We start from the raw sequence: 11,078 nt of genomic DNA, 5'->3' as shown, positions 1-11,078 counted from the left end.
CATTATACCCCCCCCCCCCCCCCCCATTTCAAAATCTACGTTTTGTCTCCCTCACTTTCTCCAGCGATTTCGGAGTTGGCTAATAGCCGAGGTGGTTTAGGCTACTAAGAGTGACTAGTCAATCAGTCACACACTCCGCATCAGACATAGGCTAAATAAACGCAGACAAAAATAATGTAGGCCTATAGAAAACATGTGACAGAAGGCAAAGGTGGTGCTGAAACGTTAAGGGAGAAAAAAAAGTTCGCTGGAGGCAGGTGCAGCAAATTGTCTCAATATTCAGCTACAGACTTTTCTTTTGAGCTACTGTTACTTATAGCCTTCTTGAAGACAGTACTGGGGACGCCACTAGCAGGGTGGATCTTAACTTGTTACAAGTAGCCTAGAAATTAGCAAAATAAATAAGTAAAATAAGTCTTTGGCACCTTTTCACGTTCTTTTTTTAAAACTGTAGCTTACGTTTGTTCTACTGATACAACTGAAATCCAGTGAGCGCACACCATGGCACTGGTGGCCTGTTGGAAAGCAGCCTGCGTGACTCTTTCTTTGACACCGTCAAGTAAATCCTTTCACTTTCCATTAACGGCGTGCTAAAAGCGCATTTAGTCTCCGCAGAGCAAATGTAGACTTCACACTGTAACATCTAAGTCTGATGATCACTGGATTGATTCTGATATATTAACAGTATCCTGTGGTTGAAAAGAGCATCACTTTCTTTTGTTCTTTCACATTGGTTATTATTTGTTTTATAGCGATGTCCGAAGGTGAATCCATAAACCGAATGTCGCCGGTGAAACTAATCTTGGCTTTCACTCAGCAGCTACCAGCTCCAAACAAAATTTTTTGAGACGCACAGAGAGAAACCAAAATATGGGTGGATAGAACAGTCCTGTTGGGCTTTACGCATGACGCACAGCTTCCTCTGAATGTAGGTTTACCTGCTTCAACAACGAGCTGCTCCCGTGTTACAGACAGATTATATAGATGCTTTAGGAATAATCAGATTGTATTGGCTGCCTGTGTTATTTCAAAGCAAGTGGTTTGGTAGGCTACATGTCCATAATAAAAGAAACAAGCAAAAAATCTTATCAACACATGGAGATTTAAAAAGGAAAATAATTGTAGTAAACAGAAATAGCTAAATTACAGATAATGATCAGGCAAAGCATGACTGGCTTATTTATTATATTCTGGAGCAACACGGAGCAGGGTGTGTCACAGAGGGGAATTGAACCCAGGTCTCTCACATCAAAGGCATGTGTCATCACCACTGCACCATCCTCAGCACTGCTCCATTGATGATAGTTTTTATTTCTGTAACCATTTTTCACAAGTGATTCTTTCTTAATGTATATTGTCTGCTATGTAGCAGAAGGGAGTTATAAAACTCAATTTCACTCTATAACTTGTTGTATTGTGACAATAAACCTACCTAATCAGTAATGAAAATATTTTTGTAAAATAAATAATAATAGGACAGTGGCTGTGTGATCTTGGTCAAAATGCACTTTACTGATATTATCAACTTTGTAGCTCAGTGACTGTTTTGTTCTGTATAAAGTGGTACCTGGTTTAAGGCTAGCCATAAACTTAATTTGGACAAATTCCTTTTAAATCAGTTGACACAATTGTGTTAATGGTGAGCTTTTGAATTTGAAATCAATTTACACTATAGAAATGGCAAAAAGATCACTGAGAAAGCAGTCACCAAATAGTTTTGTGAGTTTCTACATAGCAATAGTTAATTTGAGGATTTTCAGTCTGGATTTAGAGTGCGTCATAGCAAAGAGATAGCACTGGTGACATGACACCTTTGTCTCCTCTTGTCTTGTTAGACTTTTGTGCTGCTTTCAACACCACTGTCCTTCACATCCTATTACTGAGACTGGAGCATTTAATAGGCATTAAAGGTACCGCTCTAAGCTGATTTAAGTCCTATTTATCAGATCAATCTCAGTTTGTAAATGTTAACAATGAATCCTCCATGCACGCCAAAGTCACTCAGAGTTCCACAAGTTTCTGTGCTTGGTCCAATCCTATTCAACTTAATTACCTTATTAAGAAACACTCCATAAATGTTCATTGTTATGCAGATGATTAATTATATCCAATTATATCCATCGATCAAGCCAGATGAAACCAATGCACGTAAAAAACCTGGACGACCTACAATTTTTTTAATGTTTAACTCAGACAAATCTGAAGTTTTTGTACTTCGCCCCAAACACCTCTGTGACATGGTATCTAAAGATATATATATAAAAAAAAGATATCACTCCTGTGTTAGCTTCTCTGGACTCCTCCCTGTAAAATCCAGAATAGAATTTAAAATCCTTCAGCTCACATACAAAGCTCTTAATGGTCAGGTATGCAATCTTCTCCCATTAATGCATGTTACTAGCTCGACTTCTTCCTTCTCCTGGAGTTTTGTGCTTTCTTTCCTTTCCTCTACAGCTTTCTGCAGGTGTTTTTGCCAGTTGCAGAGTCCGGGTCTGTTGTTGCAAGCCACCTGCTGCCATAATGATCCTGCTCGACACCCACTGCTACAATAATAATTATAAACCAATCATTATTATTATTGCTATTTATATTACTACTACTATTATTCTACATCTCTATGTGAAACTTGCATTGTGCTTCTGTGTTCGCTTTCCTCCGCTTCATTCTGCAGAGAGCGCGTCTCACTAGATCACAATGATTATTATGATCAATAAACAGATGTTCATGAACTAATCCTTACCTAATGATTGATTAATATAGGACCTCCCATCATCATCATCATCTACTATTTAGTCCTCCATTGGGAATTATTAGGGAAGTACTTAACAATTCATCAATAACCATGCCACTCTTGATTTCTTCCCTCCCTTGTTTCCTAATAACGTAATCATTAACTAGCTACTCTTTACAATTTGATTAAGACTTATTCATTAACTAATGGTTCACTAACAGTTAGTTTAGTTAGTTCATTTGCTCCAGATTTGTTACCTGTTAACTGCTCAAAATGTTGTGTTCCCTATTTTAATGTGTTATCATTAGTGGAGTGCAATATACTCAAAACATGGTTAGGTAGATCTCTGTAATTCATTAAAACTGATTTCAAGATTTAAAGACAGAACATTGTTTTAAATACCATAAGAGACAAGTGATAAACAGTAGACCATGAATCATGTTGTTAATACTGCTAATACGAAATCTGCTTGAATTGCCTGAACATGAATAGGAGACAATTGGACACCATGTTTGTACATGTGGAAAAAAATTTATTACAATAATTTTCCAAGATTACCATTAATAAATATTTATGTCTACATTTCAGTGAAATGTATGCTTTATCACTTTCTACACAGGACGTTACACAAAGTCAAGAATACACATAGTTTTAGTCTTTGTAATAAAGCTTGAATAAGTTGATCTAGAAAAAGGAGTCTTAAACAGCAGTTGATACAACCTATCAATGAGTTGTAAGTTCAATAATGATTTGATTGTATATATGGCAAGGAAAACAAGAAAAGTCAACGTCTGGTAATCCTTGAAGCTCCCTTGACTGTTAAGATAGGCCGTTTTATTTAAAAACATTTCCATTGGCCTAAGGCACAGGAATACTAAAAGTTTATATCAATCATACATTACACATTTTAAACCCCATATGGTGATTTAAAGTTTTAAATTTAATAGTATACACTTAGGTGCATTTGATATTTACACCTTTCATTGCATCTGAAATCTAGCACAAAAGAAAGACTTCTAGATGACAAAAACACAATTTGACCTATCCAGATCTGTAAGATCTGTACATTGTGCGTAGCCCAGGAACGAAATACTCTAGAAATTAATCAATGACAGGTTGTCTGACTGAAACATTACGGCAAGGGAGTTCTTTTAAGTTCAACATTTTAAGCATCTTAGTCTAACCCGAACTGAGCAAATATATTTTTACAGATTTTCTGTGCCATTACGTAATTTGAAAAACATTTGTTTGGGACTTCTGTCAATTGAAACAATGCATCAAATGCCAAGGAACATCTACAAATTTCAGCATAAAAGTTCAAATAAACTTCTGTTTGTTTAAGAATTAGACTTTACCCTTGAATTTTAATCATCACTATACAATGCAACTTGGACACATCTATAGATCATATATATGGGGTTTTAAGCTGTATGTTCCTTTCATATTAATGTATTTATTTCATTGTAATTTTAGAGCGTTCACTGGGCCTTCAGAGTACAGTTCATGGTTTATTGCAGAGTGGGCCTGGGTGGGTTTGTGGTGGTCCCCGGGGTTTAACAGACAGCTGCACAATCAGTGTCAGCAAAGTTCAAAAACATCTATTCGCACTGTGTGTTTAATTTCATCTTCCTCATACAAATATGTGTGCAGCCTGTCAAGCACCTAAACAATCCTGGACTGCTCTACACGTTACCCCTGGTGGACAGTACATTCATCCTCTAACCTGCATGGAAACTGGGAGGGAGGAAAGGAATGGTCTGCTGTATGTGCCCTCTGCTACAGCACAAATAATACTTTATACTCTTTGTGCAATGGTAAGAGACTATGTTGTAGAAGTTGGGGTACTAGTGAGTTTCTAATATATGATTTTGGTTAAAATTCCCATTTTGATCTTACTTTAAAATGAGACTTCAAGCTTCATAATTATTGAAGAAGTAGTGCCCGTTGACAATTCCATCTGTAGTTCAGTGGCTAGTTAATGCTACTTTATTGGAGCAAAAAAGAGCCAAACAGAAAGACCACCCAAACAAGATGTTAGCAAATCAGAAGTACAGAAGGAGCAATAAGTGACTATATTGAATTCCAGCAGCATTTTACGTGTGTGTGTGTGTGTGTGTGTGTGTGTGTGTGTGTGTGTGTGTGTGTGTGTGTGTGTGACTATAAAGAAAAGTATGAGTAAGTCACAGTCAAGCCTCTCAGAGCAGAGTGTCATCGGTACATCCTCCCTCGAGGCCGTAGCGGAACTCCTGCAGGTTAGAAACCCCGTAGAAATGGACGAACGCCGCTGCCACGACCAGGACATGAAAAATCTGATGAGAATGGAACTAGGAGTGAAAGAGATATGCAAGAATCAGTTTCATTTGTTATCTTTTGCCTGCATTTGTGCAAACAAAAGGGGGGGGCACATTCATTGCCCACAGCTGTCTCTGAAACTGCTCATTTGTTCATTTCTTTATTCCCTACAGTGTAAAAAGCAACATGTACTCTTTGAGCGGTCATTTAAGTTTTCAGTCTCCTGTGAATGATCATTATTTGGACAGGTGTACTGCCACAACGGCTGTGTATTATCTTTTTGGAGTATAGAAAGGTTTGTCTAATATCAGTAATATTTGCATTTGAGAAGCAAAATGTAAAAATGTCTAAACATGTTGTTATTTTTTAAATTTGGTATTGTGATTGCAATATGAGTCACGATTTTAGTGGGAATGGGAATTGTTGCATTTCATTTTCACTGAAAAATATATAAAAATGATTTTGGCTGAGTTTTGTCTAAAGCAACTTATAAAAAGAACCACTGCTAAGTTATAATGGTATGTTGTGACACATTTCACAATCATCAAAACATTGCAGCTCCAGAGATTTGAAAATTGCACTTGGCCATATTGCGAGACTGATAATATTTTGGTTAGTCGTTGAACCTACTTACCCAGATGTCACACTTGCCAGGAAAATAGCGCTCCGGGATCCTGGCTGCATACAGACCAGCACCAGTGATATACATGGCACCCATCAGGTAGAACCAACCCATCTGGCCGACTGTGGTGGCCTTAACAAAGCCCTCCTCGATGGTGAAGTGCATGGTGGGGACAATGCCGCTTAGTCCAAGACCCATGAACACACCTAAGAGGAGAATCAGGTTTCAGTTACTTTGTGTAATTTTGAAAAAGTAATTTCTAAACATTACAAGACAAGAAATAATTAATTATTATACAATCAATCAATCAAGACATGCAAACAAAGCTAAACAGTAATTCATAACCACAGCACATTATTAGAGTTTCCTCCCCTGCTCAGAAAAGGCAAAAGAAGTGACCTATATGTGGTAAGACTACAGTTATAACCCGATGCAAACAACTGCGTACAGTTATTGAGAAAACATGGTATCTAAAAAGTGCATATAATCCTCAACCGGTTAGCACCTGCTCTTGTAGGTCTGTGACGAGGTGTAGAGAACCGGTCCCACTGGGCCACTATGATGGCAGCGATACCGAGGACACATACAATGGTGAGGTAGATAAGTCGAGGCTGAGGGGAACAGTAGAACGAGTAGTACAGCCAGGGCACGAAGGAGCCCATGATCAGGAGGGCAATGCCCGAGTAGTCAAGCCTGAAGAGAGGGGGGGGGACAGAGACAACAGCTGGGTGCTTGGCTGGAAGATCTGCAGTGATGCAAGAAAGCTGATGTTTCTAAACTCGTGTTTTTACCAAAAATACTGTGGATTTTTGATGACCTTGGCATATCCACAGGAACATCACCTTGTAGTAACAGCTGATACATTTCCATCCCGATTTTATACTAATTGTTCATGTAGGACACACTGTGACACAATAAAATAATAGTTTGTGCAATAAACGATAATTCAGCCAAAATTACCTTGATGCAACAGCAGTCTGATACAGTGAAAGCACTTATCTAGCTGCTTTCACAGATCTCTTAAAAGCACTTCACAATGCCTCACATTCACCCACACTTGCACAAAAAAGGCAGAGCTGCGATGCAAAGTGCAGGCAGGCTCAGCAGCAGAAGTTTGGGGTTCAGTTTCTTACTCAAGCACATTTGGGTTTAGGAGTTAAAACACCAACCCCGTGGTTACGGTTCATTTTTCTTTTGATTACTGCAGAAATTACACATCAGAGCCATAAACATTTTATAAAGAAATCAAAAAGTCAGTCTCTGAAAAGGAGAAGGAGAGAAGTCCCCTCATTTAGCAATAACAATACTGTAAATTCTTGAAATAAATCAAATTCTAAACGCAGATCACTTCAGCAACATGTATTTTTGGCTGAGCTATGAACCATTTCATGGGTGTCTTCCTCAGTAATTGCACTGAACTATAGGTGAAAACCTGGACCTGCATGTCCTGTATGAAGAAACCTTTGGATGCCTGAAATGAAAAACCTTCCTGCTCTTAGAGCAGTAAATCTACAATTCGAAAAGACATACACGTATGAGTTATGTGAGAAATAGTGTCCGACAGCAGGAGGCCTTACTTGGAGAAGGTGCGAGACACTTTCTCAGAGTGGCAGTAGACGGTATGAAAAAGCCAGGAGAAGCTGAGGCAGAGCACAGCTCCCAGGAAGAACATCCCGAACACCACTTTCTCTTGCAGCGGGGCCATGAAATACATGTTGGGCCGCAGCAAGGTTAATGTGCCCAGACAAATGAATAAGATCAGCCCTGAGCGAAAAAACAGGCCAGTTTAGTAACAGAAGAGACCAGTGGGTATACCGTTTAATTAACCTAACACGTCTGGTTGTAAACAAGATTAGAATCTGCTGCTAAAACCCTAGGTTCAACAATTTTAGGACTGTTATGTAAGGCTTCTCACCTAACAGGTGAGTCCAGATGTTTCCTGTTTCAGTGTGAATTCTGAAGATGCTTCCAAAACAGGCCCGGAACGAGGGCATCGGGGGGCGGTGCCCATGCAGGAGGTAATCATTGTCCTTAAGCCATTCAGGCAGGACATGAAAAGGGATGACCCTCCAGCGCCCCTCCCAAACCTGAAATGCAAGATTAGTTTTCACTCACGGACTCATTATTTCACAATTACTATATGGTTCTCAAACTGAAAGCAAAGAGTAATATTTTGCAACAGGCAATTACTTTATTTGCAGTTTAAATATCTAACAAGGTGAAACGCTGATAATCGTCATTAAAATTTAAGTAAAACAGACATAATGTATTTTGTGTTATGAGCAGTTGTCGTTAACGGTCTGTCTTTATCATACTGCAAGTTGGCCAGATCTTCTTGATCAGGCTTCTTCTCAGTATCTATATGCATATTGATGCTATTTTACTGACCAATACGTTTTCTTTGTTGTAAGCTGACTGGGTAGGTGCTGTAAACTGAATTGGTATCGATACAAGATGTGTGTTTAATCAACTGAGAATAAATGTTTACTTTGTGTACAAACTCCTCCATCTTCTCCATGGCATGGTGAGCCTGAAGTGGTAAGGTCAGGACTTCTCCCACCTCATCATCCTCCTCTTCTTCCTTATCAGCAAGCATTGCGGCTCCCTTCACAAAAAAAACAAAACAAGAGATAACAAGATAACACTGAAGCTATTGAGCCACAAAAATGTGTCTCTCTTGGAATTATCTGAAACAGTCCTACCTCTGGGTGGATGCCTTTAGAAGCTGCCTGTCGCCCCCCTCCCTCCTCCAGCAGTGGCCCCAGCTCCATCAGCTCAACATCTGGGACACTGCAGTCCTCAGAGATCCGGCAGTCTGCATCACTTGCAGACCCGTTTCGGCCTGACATAAGGAGACTGCCTGATGACTTTCTCACAGTCTCTGTATTCTGCTTCAGATGGTTCAGATCAATTTCCTCCTGGGCAACCAGAATCACAATCAACTTTATTAGTATGTTGACAGAGACAATAAATTAGACTAATTCTCAGTAGCTTTTAATATACTCAGCACTGTCTTTTTTTTGCCAATTTACAGGAAGCCACATATATAGACATGGAGCTAAACAAAGACAACAAACTAAAACAAGATAAGCAAACATAAACATGATTGCTATAATATAGGGGCAAGAGTTGAAAAACAAACAGCAGCGATATACAGGTCAGTTTGTACACAAGGCAATGCAAAAAAAATGGAATAATAGTGAAATATGAATATAAAAAGATACGGTGGTCAATATATGATGGGCCAATGAGAAAATGTAATGATTGATATTGTTCCATTAATAATTAGGTCCAATAGTGTGGATCCTTTTTACAAAAGCTGCAGACTACGGATTTCACCTGAAACCTGGTACCGGAAGGGGATCAGATACAAGGTCAGTTCTTTTAATGTTTTTTTATAGCCTATAAATTCTTGTCAATAATGGAAAAAATTGCTGTCTATATTGTCCTTTTTTGCAATTGCAACATAAATATTATTGGTTATTATTAATGTTATTGTGTCAGTTTCAGCCACAATGATCAGATTGGTTATTGGTTCATGACTGATAATAAGTTGCTGTAAATACAGAGATGGTTTTATGTGGATACAGTAAATGTACAGTCTGCACAGCCTTACATATCAACATGAAAGGACACTGTGTATATACTATGTAGTACAGAAAGGTTATATAGTATTCGGGGTTAGTGCATATTGCTTAACATTAATCTAAGTCTTGATTTAAAATGGCAGATGATTAATCTGGTTCTCAGATGAAATCCGTGTTTCATCGATCAGACAGTGATAACATGAGAACAAAGGAGCGACGAAACTTATTTAGATTTATGCCACCAGTCAAAATGATCAGTCGACAATGACAGCAGGACAATACTCCTGATACGACACCGTGTATTGACATTTGATCCAGAGCCGATGCTGAAATAAATAAAACGTTTAACCAAATTACAGTTTAGCGAAGCCACACGGATGTAGATTAGCACAGCATCAGACGGAACACGGAGAACCAAATGTAAACAACCGCAATATACGAACGACGGAAAGTATATTCATCCTATCTTTATGGTTTGGTACACTTGATAGCAATTAGCTGAATTAAAACGTAACGAGTACTGACACGTTACGTTAGTAGGTCACGGATGGATAATTTATGCGCTTGCTAACCTTTCCTTTTAGCTAACGTTAGCACTAACCAGCTGAGCGGGGGACACTGTGTGAATGAACTTGCTAGCAACAACACTAAAGTATTCACGACGACACCAACATATAACGTTAACTAAAGGCATTCTCTACTGATATCAGCTTTAACAATTCAATGAAACAGACATGTTACCTGACAAGGTAGTCTTCAAACCAGGAAGGTGAATTATTTATCGGTATGCGAAGCACAATCCTTTCCGGAACTTAAGACCTCTTCCGGAAACTTGTCCTTTTATCAAAATAAAAGCACACGTTCACGCGTAGAAAAATCATGAGAAAAACAAACATCTTGCTTTGATCAGCAAACGACCTTCATTTGTTTACATTTTATTGACCTATTTCAAAAAACAATTTTCAACGTGCAACTACGGAAACAATATATGTTTAAAAAATATATATATTAATCATATCAACATGCATTTTATTTAGCATGTTTTGGGGAAGATTGGAACAATATCTTAAAATGCATTCAAGTATGTTGCATTTAAAATATATATTATAAATGTATCAAACAGTTAAACAGTATTTAATATATATCTGAGACCATATAAAGATGTAGTCTACTGTAGTCTGTTTTTTAATGGAATAAATTTCAGTAGCAGGAAGCACAGTATGACGATGTATTGTGCATCAAATCTATTTGAAATGCACTTGACCAGAAATACTGTACTGTATAAATTTTTCGATGCTCTAAGTAACTTGGGGATATAATTCACAGTTAAAGTCAGAAAAGCGACTGATGCATGGGGATAAACAAACAGAATGAAAAAACCACATGGGGTTGGATAAAAGCCTAGATTCTCGCAGCCTGTCATGGCAGATGGCTGCTCTGATAATAAACTTACACTTGTGCCATTTTCCAGGAAAAAAAGTGGAGATCATCACTGACATTAGATACAATGGCAGACACTGTTAGAACTTGCATGGGTAGAATCAGAGAGACCAACTTGCTCTGACGTCTTATGTTTATTTATGTTTTATGCTGTGTCTCAGAGGGTAAGAACTACTTACAGTACATGCTGTGTCCAAGCTGTCAGGTGGTAAACTCAAAGGAACATTTTTTACATTTAAAAAAGTGAGAAATGCCATTTCAAAAACACCATTGATTTCAGATTGTCTGAAGTTCACATCAAGTTAAAAAGCCTTCTCAAAACAACTTGTTACACAACTAGCTGCCTTACTTCCATTAAGCCTCTTCTTTCATAAATAATCACCTTCATTAAGTACACACCTCTCAG

General features: G+C 38.2%; 1 protein-coding gene across 1 annotated transcript; it reads right to left on the bottom strand.

Moving 5' to 3' along the window:
• Positions 1 to 3,242: 3,242 nt before the first annotated feature.
• adipor1a (adiponectin receptor 1a) lies at positions 3,243 to 10,099 on the bottom strand. Its single transcript, XM_046075099.1, has 8 exons — positions 9,974 to 10,099; positions 8,348 to 8,563; positions 8,134 to 8,250; positions 7,561 to 7,732; positions 7,223 to 7,409; positions 6,151 to 6,338; positions 5,658 to 5,851; positions 3,243 to 5,055 (listed from the first exon to the last, which is right to left on the bottom strand). Exons 2-8 carry the CDS (start codon positions 8,492 to 8,494, stop codon positions 4,927 to 4,929), a joined length of 1,134 nt encoding a protein of 377 aa, XP_045931055.1. The 5' UTR covers positions 8,495 to 8,563; positions 9,974 to 10,099; the 3' UTR covers positions 3,243 to 4,926.
• Positions 10,100 to 11,078: the final 979 nt, after the last annotated feature.

The sequence above is a fragment of the Micropterus dolomieu genome, linkage group LG18 (genome assembly GCF_021292245.1).
Source record: "Micropterus dolomieu isolate WLL.071019.BEF.003 ecotype Adirondacks linkage group LG18, ASM2129224v1, whole genome shotgun sequence".
NCBI classification, from domain to species: domain Eukaryota; kingdom Metazoa; phylum Chordata; class Actinopteri; order Centrarchiformes; family Centrarchidae; genus Micropterus; species Micropterus dolomieu.
The sequence above is the reverse complement of the archived record's forward strand: the minus strand, read 5'-3'. Positions and strand labels throughout refer to the sequence as shown.

Bases quoted from the DNA above. Each gene is read 5' to 3' on its own strand.
- adipor1a (XM_046075099.1), bottom strand. From the start codon at position 8,494: ATGTCAGGCCGAAACGGGTCTGCAAGTGATGCAGACTGCCGGATCTCT. The intron at 5,852-6,150 runs GTGCTAACCGGT...TTCTCCTCTTAG, and splicing joins TCACAGACCTACAAGAGCAG to GTGTGTTCATGGGTCTTGGA. The intron at 5,056-5,657 runs GTAAGTAGGTTC...TTTCACTCCTAG, and splicing joins CTGGCAAGTGTGACATCTGG to TTCCATTCTCATCAGATTTT.